The 18,985-nt window shown below is 34.2% G+C and overlaps 1 protein-coding gene across 1 annotated transcript in view; it reads right to left on the reverse strand.

The window, feature by feature from the left end:
* LOC123559779 (uncharacterized) overlaps nucleotides 1-17,660 on the reverse strand; it is a 309,468-nt gene extending 291,808 nt beyond the window's left edge. The window contains exons 1-14 of the mRNA XM_053516694.1: nucleotides 17,538-17,660; nucleotides 15,874-15,984; nucleotides 11,789-11,941; nucleotides 9,029-9,169; nucleotides 8,528-8,650; nucleotides 7,643-7,699; nucleotides 6,809-6,853; nucleotides 5,589-5,645; nucleotides 5,249-5,296; nucleotides 4,730-4,774; nucleotides 3,491-3,547; nucleotides 2,650-2,694; nucleotides 1,417-1,473; nucleotides 579-623 (exon numbers count right to left, since the gene is read on the reverse strand). Of these exons, the coding sequence (XP_053372669.1) occupies nucleotides 579-623; nucleotides 1,417-1,473; nucleotides 2,650-2,694; nucleotides 3,491-3,547; nucleotides 4,730-4,774; nucleotides 5,249-5,296; nucleotides 5,589-5,645; nucleotides 6,809-6,853; nucleotides 7,643-7,699; nucleotides 8,528-8,650; nucleotides 9,029-9,169; nucleotides 11,789-11,941; nucleotides 15,874-15,984; nucleotides 17,538-17,622 (1,069 nt within the window). The 5' untranslated portion in view covers nucleotides 17,623-17,660. The remainder of the gene's footprint in view (nucleotides 1-578; nucleotides 624-1,416; nucleotides 1,474-2,649; nucleotides 2,695-3,490; nucleotides 3,548-4,729; nucleotides 4,775-5,248; nucleotides 5,297-5,588; nucleotides 5,646-6,808; nucleotides 6,854-7,642; nucleotides 7,700-8,527; nucleotides 8,651-9,028; nucleotides 9,170-11,788; nucleotides 11,942-15,873; nucleotides 15,985-17,537) is intronic.
* Between the last annotated feature and the right edge of the window lie 1,325 nt (nucleotides 17,661-18,985).

The following is an 18,985-nucleotide window of genomic DNA, read 5'->3' on the forward strand; positions in this document are numbered from 1 at the left end:
GCGTCGTACCAAAGACGTGAAAAATGGTACTGGTAGCTCCCTTGCTCGTCAGGTTATACACAGATAAGCACAGGTAAGTAGCTGTTACTAGATACATAGATTGTCGCACAAGAGCATTGTAGCTCATGTTGTATGTTGATTTTATGTGACGTTAGTTAAAAATTACCTTTTAAAAGCTACGTTTTTGGCATCAGAAAAAGAAAAACTATTACCAACTGATGACAACACATCTAAAATAATTTTGCACCGAAACATGGCAACTGTGTTCAGCTAAATGTAGACTAACAACTGACATACGAACAGAGACACACAATGCAAAGGTAAGAATATGCCTCAAATTGAGAACAAGGAAGAATATCCAACAGGGAAAGCCACGTTCCAAAAACGCAGCCTCCCCAAAGGCACACATGAACAACACTCGTACACCACACACAAAAAAAGATAAGATGTCGGGCAAATTCAGTCTAGGAAATGTGTCAAATAAGACATTTTACTTATACATGATCATGTTTTACATGTTTGTTTGTTTTCTGTAAAACTTGTCCCCTTACTTCTTTTAAAGTGTTATCTTATCTTACCTGACCTTGGTGTACTTTTATGTTTTCTCAGCAAAGATGGTTTGCCTGGTTAGAAATAAAGAAACAAAAATGACCGAAGACGAAACGTTTATTTCAGTTCAATATAGAGTAAGTGATAAATAATTTTGGCGATAGAAGCTTCATTTCTTAGAAACGAATGACAACATAATGCAAAAGAATTTTAACAAGTACTTTGTAATATTTCTCCTATATTATATCCTCCTCTTCGTGGTCACAGCTCAATATGAAATAGACTATATTGGAGCCTGAAAATTTGCCAATAAATGTGCTACATTGGGTTGTGTTTAGTATTGACAGCGTCTACTATATGATCAAAGGACTGTCCAGTCTACGTTTTTAACTATCTTATGAGAGGTAAACCCATAAACCATATAGCTAAGGGCTGAAAAAAACACTGTCACATCATTAAATAAATGTTCAACCAATATGTAAAATTAATTAACATGTTTATTTGTCTCACTTCATAGTAAAGCTAGATAAACTGTCTTACCTGGAGTCTTTGACTCGTGGTTTTCTGTAGAGTTCTGGATATTATCATTAACAAAAATATTTTGACAAAATAAAGACTTCAATATCTTTCAGAAATTCACTATGCATTACATTCCTTTAAATTTATTTTGCTTTCATTTCAATTGACTTCACTCAACTAACAAAGCCTGCAGCTAATTTCATTACTTGTTTTTCTTAAAAATTCATGCTACAGTAAAGTCTGCTATTCAAAGCACATAAACAAGGAAAGACATATATCACGTAAGAAACTTTTTCACCTCGAGTTGACTTTATTCAAGAAGTTTGTTAATTTAAAATATTCTCTTACTTCTCAAATAGGAACTGCCTTTTGTCTTTTTATTTCCTCTCAAAACTGGTGGCCTTCCTGCAAGGAAGTTATTGTTAGAATACATTTAGATATATAGCATTAAAATGGAAAATCAACTTGGAATTCGTGCTCTTAAATAACAGTGTATTTCCATGTAAAACTTGACATTTAAAGTTTCACTACAAATACTAGTAGGGCATATTACAATTCACACCTTCGTCAATACGGAGGTCATAATTTCTGCACATTTTTGTTTACTTGACTCTTCCACAGCCTAAAATGTTACAACCCACCATTCTGATAACACAAGAAGCGCTTCTGACTGGATGTTTGCAGCAAGTGCATTTTAAAAGTAGCTATGTCATAATTTTCCATCTGATTAGAAATAGATCTATGCTCTATGTTTTATCAACATTGTTTTATCAAAATCCATATTTAAGTCTATATATAAATGAAAAGAAGTTACTTTCTTCAGCACAATTTCAAAATGTTACGCAATTTTCCTTGCAGTGCAAAATAGCACTTTGTTTAACTAAAGAAAAACAGACGTTTTGCATCAACGATCCAAACATTAACTAGTAAAGCCGCGAGAGAAATTGTCTGCTAAGGATTTCTTATAGATTGAATAAAATAATGTTCTCTACAGATAAATCTACACGTCCAAAACTTCACACTGTCGTTTCACAGGTCCATATTGAGGCCTGAATTTTGTCTTTTTCACAACGCCTGTTTACGTAGTGCATAAACTTGTTACATAAGTGCCACATTTCGATAAATGTTATTTTTGAAGCTGAGATGTATATAAATTCTAGGGGTAAAATAACTCTAAAGCTACGTTTTTGGCATCAGAAAAAGAAAAACTATTGCCAACTGATGACAACACATCTAAAATAATTTTGCACCGAAACATGGCAACTGTGTTTAGCTAAATGTAGACTAACAACTGACATACGAACAGAGACACACAATACAAAGGTAAGAATATGCCTCAAATTGAGAACAAGGAAGAATATCCAACAGGGAAAGCCACGTTCCAAAAACGCAGCCTCCCCAAAGGCACACATGAACAACATTCGTACACCACACACAAAAAAAGATAAGATGTCGGGCAAATTCAGTCTAGGAAATGTGTCAAATAAGACATTTTACTTATACATGATCATGTTTTACATGTTTGTTTGTTTTCTGTAAAACTTGTCCCCTTACTTCTTTTAAAGTTTTATCTTATCTTACCTGACCCTGGTGTACTTTTAGGTTTTCTCAGCAAAGATGGTTTGCCTGGTTAGAAATAAAGAAACAAAAATGACCGAACACGAAACGTTTATTTCAGTTCAATATAGAGTAAGTGATAAATAATTTTGGCGATAGAAGCTTCATTTCTTAGAAACGAATGACAACATAATGCAAAAGAATTTTAACAAGTACTTTGTAATATTTCTCCTATATTATATCCTCCTCTTCGTGGTCACAGCTCAATATGAAACAGACTATATTGGAGCCTGAAAATTTGCCAATAAATGTGCTACATTGGGTTGTGTTTAGTATTGACAGCGTCTACTATATGATCAAAGGACTGTCCAGTCTACGTTTTTAACTATCTTATGAGAGGTAAACCCATAAACCATATAGCTAAGGGCTGAAAAAAAAAACACTGTCACATCATTAAATAAATGTTCAACCAATATGTAAAATTAATTAACATGTTTATTTGTCTCACTTCATAGTAAAGCTAGATAAACTGTTTTACCTGGAGTCCTTCACTCGTGGTTTTCTGTAGGGTTCTGGATATTATCATTAACAAAAATATTTTGACAAAATAAAGACTTTAATATCTTTCAGAAATTCACTATGCATTACATTCCTCTAAATTTATTTTGCTTTCATTTCAATTGACTTCACTCAACTAACAATGCCTGTAGCTAATTTCATTACTTGTTTTTCTTAAAAATTCATGCTACAGTAACGTCTGCTACTCAAAGCACATAAACAAGGAAAGACATATATCACGTAAGAAACCTTTTCACCTCGAGTTGACTTTATTCAAGAAGTTTGTTAATTTAAAATATTCTCTTACTTCTCAAATAGGAACTGCCTTTTGTCTTTTTATTTCCTCTCAAAACTGGTGGCCTTCCTGCAAGGAAGTTATTGTTAGAATACATTTAGATATATAGCATTAAAATGGAAAATCAACTTGGAATTCGTGCTCTTAAATAACAGTGTATTTCCATGTAAAACTTGACATTTAAAGTTTCACTACAAATACTAGTAGGGCATATTACAATTCACATCTTCGTCAATACGGAGGTCATAATTTCTGCATATTTTTGTTTACTTGACTCTTCCACTGCCTAAAATGTTACAACCCACCATTCTGATAACACAAGAAGTGCTTCTGACTGGATGTTTGCAGCAAGTGCATTTTAAAAGTAGCTATGTCATAATTTTCCATCTGATTAGAAATAGATCTATGCTCTATGTTTTATCAACATTGTTTTATCAAAATCCATATTTAAGTCTATATATAAATGAAAAGAAGTTACTTTCTTCAGCACAATTTCAAATTGTTACGCAATTTTCCTTGCAGTGCAAAATAGCACATTGTTTAACTAAAGAAAAAACAGACGTTTTGCATCAACGATCCAAACATTAACTAGTAAAGCCGCGAGAGAAATTGTCTGCTAAGGATTTCTTATAGATTGAATAAAACAATGTTCTCTACAGATAAATCTACACGTCCAAAACTTCACACTTTCGTTTCACAGGTCCATATTGAGGCCTGAATTTTGTCTTTTTCACAACGCCTGTTTACGTAGTGCATTAACTTGTTACACATGTGCCACATTTCGATAAATATTACTTTTGAAGCTGAGATGTATATAAATTCTAGGGGTAAAATAACTCTAAAGCTACGTTTTTGGCATCAGAAAAATAAAAACTATTACCAACTGATGGCAACACATCTAAAATAATTTTGCACCGAAACATGGCAACTGTGTTCAGCTAAATGTAGACTAACATTTGAACTGACATATGAACAGAGACACACAATGCAAAGGTAAGAATATGCCTCAAATTGAGAACAAGGAAGAATATCCAACAAGGAAAGCCACGTTCCAAAAACGCAGCCTCCCCAAAGGCACACATGAACAACATTCGTACACCACACACAAAAAAAGATAAGATGTCGGGCAAATTCAGTCTAGGAAATGTGTCAAATAAGACATTTTACTTATACATGATCATGTTTTACATGTTTGTTTGTTTTCTGTAAAACTTGTCCCCTTACTTCTTTTAAAGTTTTATCTTATCTTACCTGACCCTGGTGTACTTTTAGGTTTTCTCAGCAAAGATGGTTTGCCTGGTTAGAAATAAAGAAACAAAAATGACCGAAGACGAAACGTTTATTTCAGTTCAATATAGAGTAAGTGATAAATAATTTTGGCGATAGAAGCTTCATTTCTTAGAAACGAATGACAACATAATGCAAAAGAATTTTAACAAGTACTTTGTAATATTTCTCCTATATTATATCCTCCTCTTCGTGGTCACAGCTCAATATGAAAAAGACTATATTGGAGCCTGAAAATTTGCCAATAAATGTTCTACATTGGGTTGTGTTTAGTATTGATAGCGTCTACTATATGATCAAAGGACTGTCAGGTCTACGTTTTTAACCTACTTTCTATCTTATGAGAGGTAAACCCATAAACCATATAGCTAAGGGCTGAAAAAAACACTGTCACATCCTTAAATAAATGTTCAACCAATATGTAAAATTAATTAACATGTTTATTTGTCTCAATTCATAGTAAAGCTAGATAAACTGTCTTACCTGGAGTCGTTTTACTTTTACCATTGACTCGCGGTTTTCTGTAGTGTTCTGGACATTAACATTAACATAAATTTTTTGACAAAATAAAGACTTCAATATCTTTCAGAAATTCACTATGCATTACATTCCTTTAAATTTATTTTGCTTTCATTTTAATTGACTTCACTCAACTAACAATGCCTGTAGCTAATTTCATTACTTGTTTTCTTAAAAATTCACGCTACAGTAAAGACTGCTACTCAAGGCACATAAACAAGGAAAGACATATATCACGTAAGAAACCTTTTCACCTCGAGTTGACTTTATTCAAGAAGTTTGTTAATATAAAATATTCTCTTACTTCTAAAATAGGAACTGCCCTTTGTCTTTTTATTTCCTCTCAAAACTGGTGGCCTTCCTGCAAGGAAGTTATTGTTAGAATACATTTAGATATATAGCATTAAAATGGAAAATCAACTTGGAATTCGTGCTCTTAAATAACAGTGTATTTCCATGTAAAACTTAACATTTAAAGTTTCACTACAAATACTAGTAGGGCATATTACAATTCACATCTTCGTCAATACGGAGGTCATAATTTCTGCACATTTTTGTTTACTTGACTCTTCCACTGCCTAAAATGTTACAACCCACCATTCCGATAACATAAGAAGTGCTTCTGACTGGATGTTTGCAGCAAGTGCATTTTAAAAGTTAGCTATGTCATAATTTTCCATCTGATTAGAAATAGATCTATGCTCTATGTTTTATCAACATTGTTTTATCAAAATCCATATTTAAGTCTATATATAAATGGAAAGAAGTTACTTTCTTCAGCACAAATTGTTACGCAATTTTCCTTGCAGTGCAAAATAGCACTTTGTTTAACTAAAGAAAAAAACAGACGTTTTGCATCAACGATCCAAACGTTTACCAGTAAAGCCGCGAGAGAAATTGTCTGCTAAGGATTTCTTATAGATTGAATAAAGTAGAGCTGCCTACAGATAAATCTACACATCCATGACTTCAAACTTTCGTTTCACAAGTCCATATTGAGGTCTGAATTTCGTCTTTTTCACAATGCCTGTTTACGTAGTGCATTAACTGGTTACACATGTGCCACATTTCGATAAATGTTATTTTTGAAGCTGAGATGTATATAAATTCTAGGGGTAAAATAACTCTAAAGCTACGTTATTGGCATCAGAAAAAGAAAACTATTACCAACTGATGACAACACATCTAAAATAATTTCGCACCGAAACATGGCAACTGTGTTCAGCTAAATGTAGACTAACAACTGACATACGAACAGAGACACACAATGCAAAGGTAAGAATATGCCTCAAATTGAGAACAAGGAAGAATATCCAACAGGGAAAGCCACGTTCCAAAAACGCAGCCTCCCCAAAGGCACACATGAACAACATTCGTACACCACACACAAAAAAAGATAAGATGTTGGGCAAATTCTGTCTAGGAAATGTGTCAAATAAGACATTTTGCTTATACATGATCATGTTTGTTTGTTTTCTGTAAAACTTGTCCCCTTACTTCTTTTAAAGTTTTATCTTATCTTACCTGACCCTGGTGTACTTTTAGGTTTTCTCAGCAAAGATGGTTTGCCTGGTTAGAAATAAAGAAACAAAAATGACCGAAGACGAAACGTTTATTTCAGTTCAATATAGAGTAAGTGATAAATAATTTTGGCGATGGATCATGGAAGCTTCATTTCTTAGAAACGAATGACAACATAATGCAAAAGAATTTTAACCAGTACTCTGTAATATTTCTCCTATATTATATCCTTCTCTTCGTGGTCACAGCTCAATATGAAATAGACTATATTGGAGCCTGAAAATGTGCCAATAAATGTGCTACATTGGGTTGTGTTTAGTATTGACAGCGTCTACTATATGATCAAAGGACTGTCCAGTCTACGTTTTTAACTATCTTATGAGAGGTAAACCCATAAACCATATAGCTAAGGGCTGAAAAAAACACTGTCACATCATTAAATAAATGTTCAACCAATATGTAAAATTAATTAACATGTTTATTTGTCTCACTTCATAGTAAAGCTAGATAAACTGTCTTACCTGGAGTCGTTTTACTTTTACCCTTGACTCGTTGTCTGGATATTATCATTAACAAAACTATTTTGACAAAATAAAGACTTCAATATCTTTCAAAATTACATTCCTTTAAATTTATTTTGCTTTCATTTTAATTGACTTCAGTCAACTAACAATGCCTGTAGCTAATTTCATTACTTGTTTTTCTTAAAAATTCACGCTACAGTAAAGTCTGCTACTCAAAGCACATAAACAAGGAAAGACATATATCACGTAAGAAACCTTTTCACCTCGAGTTGACTTTATTCAAGAAGTTTGTTAATTTAAAATATTCTCTTACTTCTAGAATAGGAACTGCCTTTTGTCTTTTTATTTCCTCTCAAAACTGGTGGCCTTCCTGCAAGGAAGTTATTGTTAGAATACATTTAGATATATAGCATTAAAATGGAAAATCAACTTGGAATTCGTGCTCTTAAATAACAGTGTATTTCCATGTAAAACTTGACATTTAAAGTTTCACTACAAATACTAGTAGGGCATATTACAATTCACATCTTCGTCAATACAGAGGTCATAATTTTTGCACATTTTTGTTTACTTGACTCTTCCACTGCCTAAAATGTTACAACCCACCATTCCGATAACATAAGAAGTGCTTCTGACTGGATGTTTGCAGCAAATGCATTTTAAAAGTTAGCTACGTCATAATTTTCCATCTGATTAGAAATAGATCTATGCTCTATGTTTTATCAACATTGTTTTATCAAAATCCATATCTAAGTCTATATATAAATGGAAAGAAGTTACTTTCTTCAGCACAAATTGTTACGCAATTTTCCTTGCAGTGCAAAATAGCACTTTGTTTAACTAAAGAAAAAAACAGACGTTTTGCATCAACGATCCAAACGTTTACCAGTAAAGCCGCGAGAGAAATTGTCTGCTAAGGATTTCTTATAGATTGAATAAAGTAGAACTGCCTACAGATAAATCTACACATCCATGACTTCACACTTTCGTTTCACAAGTCCATATTGAGGTCTGAATTTCGTCTTTTTCACAATGCCTGTTTACGTAGTGCATTAACTGGTTACACATGTGCCACATTTCTGTAAATGTTATTTTTGAAACTCAGATGTATATAAATACTTGGGGTAAAATAACTCTAAAGCTACGTTTATGGCATCTATTATCAACTTATGACAACACATCTAAAATGATTTCGCACCGTTTGGCTGCAGTGGTTTGCAAAATCCTGGTTTCTTCCCATATCTCTGACAAAGACAAATAGGTTCTTGTCCCTTGATGTGCGTACACGTGGCTTGACCATTGAAAGGAATTCTTTCATAACCTTAAACGTTAAGTGAAATTGTCAAAATTTTGTTGCTGATTGAAATATATCAATTACACAGTGTTAGAATTATCAGGGGAAAATCCAATGATTGTTACAAATTGCTTGCACGTAACTTAATAAATACTTACTTAAATAATACAAATAGTATCATTGGAAATCAATGCTAAGTTTTGTACCATATAAACGAATACGAATAGAAACTGTACTTCTGTATATCCACATACATTTTAGACTACAACAGCGTAACTGTTATAAAAAATACTGATAGCTATTTGTTACAGACGTGTAACTATATTACATATATGGATATTGTTTGCTTGTAATCGTAACTTTGAAATCCATCGATAACTTCAGTAAAAGAAAAAAATTAACAACCTTCTTGGCAATTATGTCCACGCCTGGTGCCTGCTGGACACTGACACGTGATCTGTGTGTTCCTACCAGCTTGAGCATAATTCACGCATTCTTGAGCAGGACTGCACGAATGTCTTCCCTTTTTACACAAGCTTTGTCTATCTGAAATATTGTAAAGTAAACAAGAGCTGTCCGTAAGACAGCCAATGCTCGACTATTCGAAATATTGTCATATTACCCAAAATGTTAAAATATCTAAAGAGTTTTAAGTTCAAAAGCGGATATAATTTGACCAAAATGCATGTCAGTGTTATGAGACTTGATGCTTTCAACTAGTTTTATAACCCCGAAGGCACATGTGAAGCTTCAACTTAATATCTGCATTTGTTCTGCAGATAGTAACTTGCACACCAAACTTTAACCAGAATTTTCTAAGTCCAAAAGGGGACTTAATTTGCCCAAAATACATGTCATAGTTATGGGACTTGATCCAGTAAGGTTGGTAATTGATCTAGAAAACGAAAAAATAAGTTTCAAATCTATATGCCTTTAAGTAATAGTTTTATGTACTTGCACGCAAAACTTTAACCAGGGTTTTCTAAGTCCAAAGGGGTCAAAATTTGGTCAAAATGCAGGTCAGAGTTATGGGACTTGATGCTATCAACTAGTTTTATAACCCCGAAGACACTTGAAGTTTCCATTCAATATCTGCATTAGATTTGGAGATAGTAACTTGCACACAAAGCTTTAACCAGAAATTTCTAAGTCCAAAAGGGGGCTTAATTTGCCCAAAATACATGTCAAGAGTTATGGGACTTGACCCAGTGAGTTTGGTAATTGATCTAGAAAAAGAAAAAATAAGTTTCAAATCTATATGTCTTTTAGCTGTATGTACTTGCACACAAAACTTTAACCAGGATTTTCTACGTCCAAAAGGGGGCATAATTTGGCCAAAATGCAGGTCAGAGTCATGGGACTTGATGCTATCAACTAGTTTTATAACCCAGAAGACACATGTGAAGTTTCAATTCAATATCTACATTAGTTTTGGCGATAGTAACTTGCATGTAAAACTTTAACCAGGATTTTCTAAGTCCAAAAGGGGGCATAATTTGATCAAAAGACATGTCAGCGTTATAGAACTTGGCCCAGTGAGGTTGGTAATTGACCTAGAAAAAGAAAAAAAATTAGTTTCAAAGTTATATGCCTTTAAATGATAGCTGTATACACTTGCAGACAAAACTTTGACCAAGCTGTGACGCCGACGCCGACGCCGCCGCCGACGCCAGGGAGAGTAGAATAGCTAGACTATTCTTTGAATAGTACAGCTAAAAACTGCCACTCTAATAAATAATGTCTTTTAGAGGCATAATTTGCAATCAAGCACAATAATAGCGGATTTGCTATGACTGGGTACATTAACTATTTTTATTTAAGGATGTACGAGCGTTTTGAACAATTCTTTTACAAAATATCAATGCTAAATAATCAAAATATTGCTCATTATGTACCATTTAACCAAACAGATTACACATGTACTTGTTGCGAAAAATTCACCCTTATTTTTGACAGTATTAAAGTAGATCAGGTTTAGTTCTATTATTTTTGACTTAAATAAATAATGATAAACTTCAGTTTATAAAAGGTTTCAACAAGGCACCTTATATTACCTAGGAAGTATAAACTGAAACAAAAAAAAAACAACAACACTAAAATCATCAACGTTCATTATTTTTTTCTAAATAAATCTCTTAGATGCATGGTGATCAAAGTTTTTTTCCTTACCATTTTGAAGAATTCCTTTTGTGTTTCATTAAAGCTGCAATATAATTATAAAATCTGAACGGCAGATTTTTTTTGGTTTGAAATACTTTTTTCCCACTGAAAATAACGCGAGTGTGGTATTTCTGTCGACATGTAAAAATGACAGAGATTTGTTAGTGACATTTATGCTTATATAATGCTGGTGTCACCTTGAAATTTATATTAACCTGTCAGACCTGAAATCTCTGTAAGATTTAGTGGTATACTAAGTATTATATGTTCCAGAGCTTTTTCTTCTCTAGTTTGTCTTAGAAACTAACGATCTTCATGTTCACAAAGTATGAACAAAATCTTAATGGTTAAAAAAAACAAGCCTAAATCCTTAAAGTAAAAATCTATTTTGTTTATTTAATCTAAAATATTCAAACTTCACATTCATGTTAAATATACACATTTAGCATGCATGTGTAGGTGAAACGACAATTTTAAAATTGTTTGATGTCCATATTTTTCCTGTTTGCTAGACTGTGTGTTGTATATGAGAAATGCGAGTCTGAATTGAGTTTCATAGTGCCATGTTTGACCATGGTTATCACATAACACATAGTGATAGAGTATAACATAAACATGGGATTTTCAGGCTGGTCTGAACCCAGGAATATAAAACATCTGGACAATGACACAGTACTTGCGTTGACATTTATTGGCAAAATGATAACACTCATTATACATTCTATCCAATAGATATCTCAGCAAAATATAATTACACTCAATCATCATGTTTTACTGTTCAAGAAAGGTAATACAAAGGACCAGGAAAATACATAATTAAAATCAGACAAATGTCACCTTCAACAACGTACAGCTGGTGAGAAGTTAAGATAGAAATTCATACTGACACCAGAAGTAAGAAGGCGACTTGCGTTTTTAACGACGGGAAGTATATTCATCAACAATGCGTATAAATATTTATCATCTTAATGTTTATATCCCAATCTAATAAATTCAATCACTTACTTTTCTTGGCCTTTTTATAGTAACATATGGAGGTAGGTATTTTCTTCATTTTCTTGTATCTCCACTTTGTGCAAATACAGCGAGCAGTTCCATCTGGTAAACCAATACAGTCAACTCTAGCAGACTTCTCGCAGGAGGAACAAGGGTACGACTCTTAAATAAGATTTGGGATATTTATTTATTTGTTCAGCATAACATAGCTCGTTTTCGAGGAAAATAGCATTACAAATAATCACAAAATCTGTAAGAAATTTTTTTTTTTGGAAGCGTAGACTACAACCGACCAAAATAACTGCGGAGCGAGACAGACTGAGTGTGTTTAAAAGAAGCCAATGAAAAGTGCAATGCCATTCATCTTAAGTGAAACTATAAAAAGGGACACCATGATTTCAAAGGACCAGAAAATGTCACAATATTGAATCAAAGTACGGGGAGACTTTTTATTCTCTCAGTATTGTAACTTGGGAACATGGTGTATACGAGGTGAAATTGGTGAGAGTGAGACTGATTTAGAAGTGCCCCGATATATTCCTTCCTCATTTTTATACATCTATGTTTTTTTTTGCAATTCAGATATTAGTGTATATTTGTCAATATGCACGTGTATACATTAACACAGTCCTCTATTGTGGTGTTAAGTGTTGTACGGGTGGATGTGCCTTTAATTTTGTAGCCGATGAACTGTATTAGACACTGACTAACGATTGGTGCGAATATATTACATTACAACAATTTATGTCCAGGCATTGTGCGTCATTCTCGTACCAATTTGTGTTTATAACGGAAGCACTGTCTCTTTTGTTCTCCTTTGATTGTTTATTTATTTATATGTGAGATTGTTTTTAATAATTATATGTCAAGAGCAATAGAATATGTTTTCCATCAGGATAATGTCCTTGTTATAGTGTACACAAAGCTCATGTAATTTGAAATTTCAGTTACATGATCTGTGAAAAGATTAAATAAAGTGTGAATACGGAAAAAGAAAATTACTAGTACCCTATATATAAATGTTATCTGGTGTGTAGATTTATTAAAACGGCAACACTACTTTCTGTCTTAAGATAAAAAAAAAATCTAATTTTTAATTTTTGCCCTGTATTTTTGGTTTTGCTTGCATGTAGTTATATATTATTTATTTTTCCTGTAGTTTAGCTTTCTTGATTTCCATCATGCAGTAGTATTATTTTCTTATTTTGCCTTGTCTTTCAGTTATGTCTTGCATGCAGTTGTATTTGCTTGGCTTTTCCTGCAGTTATGCTTTCTTTAATTTTCTTGTTATCATGTAGTAGTTGCTGTTCAGTTCACCTCATGTCTGATCCTGAGATGATAACTTCCTTTAGCTTTCTTTTAAATTATGCATTTTGTGCTTGTTTTGGTGGCTTCACTTTTTTACATTTATTTTCTTATGGCAGTTTTTAGGTCACTGACCTAGAACAGCAGCTGTTACATGGTTTTTAAATCAATTACATGGTCTTAAATGTACTGCTTTACATGGCTGTTAAATATAAAATCTATCAGTATCACATTCAAAATGCTGCCATGTCATTTTTATGTTTCCTTCCATGTGCTAACATGTATGGTTTGTTTTATATACCAGATCTCCTTGATTGTGCAATGCTATTATAATGTTCTGTCTTTGTGCTTGATGCAATTTTTAGGTTAATTTGCAACAATAATTATTTAAATGTTCATATGTTTTTTAACCATGTCCTTTTACAGCTTGTTCTACTTTTGTTCCTTATAAATTTGTTAACATATAGTCGGTTCAAAAGCACCTAGAGTGCTTATGTTGTATTGTTACTTGTCTTGCCGACTCAAAATAGAATTTATCTAAATCTAAAAAAAATCTAATCTAAGACCCGCGAAATAATTCAAAATAATACATTATGCTGATTAACACTTTTGAATAAAAGTTTCATTAAAATCTGCATTGTAGATAAAATTATATTCATGAAAATGTCACAAAAATTGTGACTTCCCATTTACTCTCATTATAAAACTTAAGTGAGATCCACAGAAATATCAACCACACAACCCTATCTTTTTTTTCTATTTGCCGAGTTTTTTAAGTATATTATATAGTTCTTAAAATGTGTGTTTAATCAGATTGTACATTGTAGAAGACATTTTGGTACGAACGTGAAGATCTACCTTAAGAACATTTGTCTAGAATATGCATTTGAAAGGTGCGCGATATCTAAGCAGCTATGATAAAAAATAGCATCCTACTATGAAGGGAAACCAGTGAATGAAATATTGCCATGCAATACAAAGTTCCCTACTGGGAGGCAGCTTCTTTTCTTTCCTACAGTATAACATGATGGTCAGATATCTGTCAACGAAGTATATAAACAATATTGTACAATATATATATAATATGTTATAATAGAATGTTTGGATTAAAATTTGCATGTATAAAAAGCTTCAGTTGTTGATTGCTTACATGTATAACATGTATAAACATAAAAAAGTATTTAATTTCAATTTTGATAACATAATTTCATTTTGAAACTTGTAGGAAAATATGAGAAAAAATGTAAGAAATCATCATATTAAAGCGATGTTATTCCGATGAAAACACACCGACAACTTTTCTTTGAATCGGGTACACATGATACACGACCTTATGTTAAAATATTTTACAGTCTTGACAGCAAAAGTTTATTTTGACTTTTGATTTTCAATATGAACTTGATCTTTGAGCTAGGGGGTCTGGGTATTGCGTACAAAAAATTGACTTATTATGGGGAACATTTGTGTCAAGTGATATCAAAATCCCTTAAGGAATGACAGAGTTATGGAACAAACAGGAAAACACCATATCGACCTTTGAATGCGACCTTGACCTTTGTGTTAGGGAAATGGCGCAAGACACTTTGTCTGATTATTAGGAACATTTGTGTCAAATAATATCAAAATCCCTTAATGGATGACAGAGTTATGGGCCAAACAGGAAAACATTTGAATGTGACATTTGAACTTCAATCTCCAAGTGTGACCTTGTCCTTTGAGCTATAGATCCGGGTTTCGCGCATGACACATCGTCTGATTATGGAGAAACACTTATGCCAAGTAATATTGTAATCCCTTGATGGATGACAGAGTTCTGGACCGGACACGAAATAGACCCTATTCATGCCATGTTAACATTTAACTGCAAAGTGTGTCCTTGACCTTTAAACTAGAGGTCTGTACGTTGTACATGACATATCAACTTATTAGGAGGTACATTTTTTGATGAGTTACAGACCGGACAGGAAAAAGCCCTATAAACATTGAACTTCAAGTGGGACCTTGACCTTTGAGCTAGGAGTCTGGGTTTTGCGCATGACACGCCGTCTCATAATGGGAACACGTTTGCCAAGTAATATTAAAATCCTTTAATGAATGACAAAATTATGGACCGGACAGGAAAAAAACCTATTGACTTTTGATCTCCCAGTGTGACTTTGACCTTTGAGCTAGGGGTCCGGGTTTTGCGCATGACACGTTGTCTGATTATAGGGAACATTTATGCCAGGTACTATTGTAATCCCTTGAAGGATGACAGAGTTCTGGACAGGACACGAAACAGACCATATTCATGCCATAATGACATCTGACTGCCAAGTGTGACCTTGACCTTTAAACTAGGGCTTGACCTTTAAACTAGAGATCTGAAACGTGTGCATGACACACCAATTTATTATTGGGTACATTTGTGCCAAGTAATATTAAAATTCTTTCATGGATTTTTAAGATGCAGACCGGACAGGAAAAAAAGCCATGTTGACCTTTGATATCCAAGTGGGACCTTGACCTTTGAGCTAGGGGTCTGGGTTTGAATACGGTATTTTGTCTCATCATGGGAAACATTAGAGCCAAGTTATATTAAAATCCCTTGATGAATGATAAAGTTATGGACTGGACACAAAATTGCGGACGGGCGGAATGACAAAATGGGAAAGACTCATTCTATAATCCCCGAAACTGGTTTTCAGCCAGCAGGAGACAAATAATGAAATGGGAGATGAGGTTACAGATTGAGATCTATATTTTTGTAAACTACAACAAAAAATATGAAAGAAAAGTAAGTTACGTACCTTTTTCACACTTTGGCCCAGTTCTGAATATTGGACATGAACATAAAAGTCCGGCTTTATTTCCTACTGTGTAGCAAGTACCTCTTTTACATGTGGATTTGGAACACTGACCTGAAAATTTGAGGGTTTTCTGCTTTTAAAGAAGGTACAAATCTTGGGTCATATGGCGACTTTCCAGCTTTGCACTGTGGAGGAAGACACCAAGTTCCCCATCGTGCATTATTTCAGACATTCTAAGATTGGAACTTCATGATGTTTAATCCAAGTGTAGGATATTTTACCCATTAACATAATGCAGACCTATTAAACCTTTTAATACTGTTAAAAGTAATTTCTCATAGAAAGTCACAAGTATTGTAGTGATCAAGTCACTGAGACTTAAGGACGACTATAGCTGGCTCCAAAGACACCTCTGGACCCGTCTTGGCTGGTCCTTGAGTCTACGAAGCTAAAGCTGGGCCAGCACCCTGTCATGTGCATCAAACATAATCACCTTACCTGGCCTCTCCATAACCGTCATATCTTAACTTTCACGTCGTCGATGCCCGACATGCAATTACCAGGGCCCTACAGTAGCATATTTCGATACAATCTGTATTGGGTGACCGTACATTTTTACTGATATCTTAGATTTGGGGGCATGGCATGCATCTAATCTCGAGCGCACGACATCTATTCTCTCGGGCACACATTTTACGTCAGGCGCACAAAAGCCTATCTAGAGTATCCGGTGAACAATTTCTAAATTTAGGTAGCGAGAATATATATCGATACTGAATTGTCATAATAGTAAACAGCTGAAATTCGACAGGTCTGATAAATTAGTACAGAGCTCCAAAGGCGACTTGTTAATGATTTACAATACTTATACAAATCAGGTAGGTAAGTGTAAAACAAAAAAAAATATGATATTTTTTCAATTTGATTTGCCCAATCAATAACATCTTAGTACCATGGCAAATCAAACTGAAAAAATATTTTATTCATAAAAGCAGGATACCACTATACTATTTCTGTTGGACAAATCGTTCTAGATATTTTCTCATTCATGACTTTTTCCAGAAGAAGTTATACAGAAAAATATACTGTTCTGGTTTGTTTGGATTTTTACATTCAAATATCGCGCCATTTGACTCTTTTTGTTCCGTCCAATGAGATCGCTCGCACTTGGTAAAAGCGGAAGTTGATGGGTGATCGAGATGTAAATAATTCGAAAAGCGATAAAATTCGCTTGATTTCTTCAAAAATAGCGTTCTTTGGTGGGGATTTCTTGTTGTCATTGTTAAATAAATGTAAGACCTTCCGATCGGTACATGAGTATCAGCGATAGCTTATTTCTATGGAAAGTTATGACCGGCGAAACGGAGCGATGTCGGATTCCGTTCATTACCATGTTTTAATATAAGAACAGAGGATGGGACGTAATATATAAGAAGGCACCATTTCTTTTATATTTCTTTATAAATTGAAAACTAATGCACATATTTATGAAAATAGGCCACTCAAAGCTAAATTTGCGGTTCTAGTGCCAGTGAATTTGGGGAAAGTTTTGTTACCAAAAAAAAAACAAACTAAAATGAACCTTACTGTTCTGTATGTCTCAGACATCCAAAAGTTCCTTTTGTTTAGAAAGGTGCAAATACTTGCCGGCAGGCAAACTTTACCTGAATATGCTTTAGAAATCCCAATACTTGTATATAACAAAAATATGAACAGACGTGTAATGAATCTATCCATATTTGTTGTCATCCGCCATTGTAGAACTATGACGTCACATGAATGACGTGTAATTTGATACGCACTGGTTAGTGTCAATATAGTATTTTTCGTTCCGGTTACAGGGGCGGCTCCATGATTTTTTCCTGGAGGGGGGGGAGGGGGCGGATCCAGATGGGAGTTGGTGCGGGAGGGGGTGTCAACCTCCTGCTGGTGGGGGTACGGGCGCCTCCCTCCGGAAATTTTTGCTTCTCGGGGTCAACGGAGAGCGAATTACAAGCGTTTTAGAGTAAAAAAAAAGAAGAAGAATCTGAATCCCATCAAAAATGTAATCATCACTTCGAAAATTAGAAATCCAATATTATTTTACAAATTTTCCCATAATATGAAAACGAGCATAGTGGGGGTACGGATGAACAAGGATGAAAAAATCATTATTGGTCTTGACTAAGCCGCAGTAGCCTACGTTATAATATGATTTTTGTACTGTTTGTTCAACTGTGAAAGTGCAGCTTTAAATGCTTTCACCATTAACTTTGAAAATTCTGGGGGGGGGGGGGGGGGGGGGGGGGGGGGGGGGGGGGGGGGGGGCGGGTCCGGATCTCCCTGACCCCCACCACCACCGCTGGATCCACCCATGGGTAAAATTTAATGCTCAGCACTTCTTTGGTTCTATTTGCACTGATTGTGTAAAATAATTAATACTTATTAATGAACAAATTACAATTTTTCAACCATAAGACCACCTGTAAACTTTTAGACATTAACTTGACTAGGTCAAAATTCTTCTGCGTCAATGAGCAGGCCTACCTAGATTCTATATTTTTTCACATTGTGCACAATGCAGATCAAAAATAAAATGTAAAATAACTAGATAGGCCTAATTACTGCTTAAAGTAAAATGTTAAGTTAGAATCTTGTTATTTCTATCAACACTTTAAAGTGTGTTTGTCGTTGATGTTCCATAGCCTTAACCAACAGTGACAGTGTACAACAACAACAAAATCGCGGGGATAGGCCTATTCTAACATTTGTGAAAACTGGATTTTTTTTTCACCATCAAAAGAATCTACTTTCTTTTTGTCCGGCATATAAACGTTGTCTTTTATCTTGGTTGGCACTTTAAGCACTTCCCTGTAGACCTACTTTATCCAAAAGTAAAAAAGTATGGATCTGAATGCAAAAAAAAAAAACCCTATTGTACGATTCATTTCAAAATATTACAACATAATATTATTAACTAAACGCAGCTGGTGGTGGGGGGAAGGGGGAGGTGAAACGGCCCCGGGGCCAGGCCCTGGATCCGAGCCTTACAATTAGAAAAAATAATTACATATACGCATGGCCTCAGTGATGATTAATTTCCCTCATTAATATGGGCTTTGATTTTATTATT

This window comes from Mercenaria mercenaria, chromosome 10 (genome assembly GCF_021730395.1).
Source record: "Mercenaria mercenaria strain notata chromosome 10, MADL_Memer_1, whole genome shotgun sequence".
Lineage (NCBI taxonomy): Eukaryota > Metazoa > Mollusca > Bivalvia > Venerida > Veneridae > Mercenaria > Mercenaria mercenaria.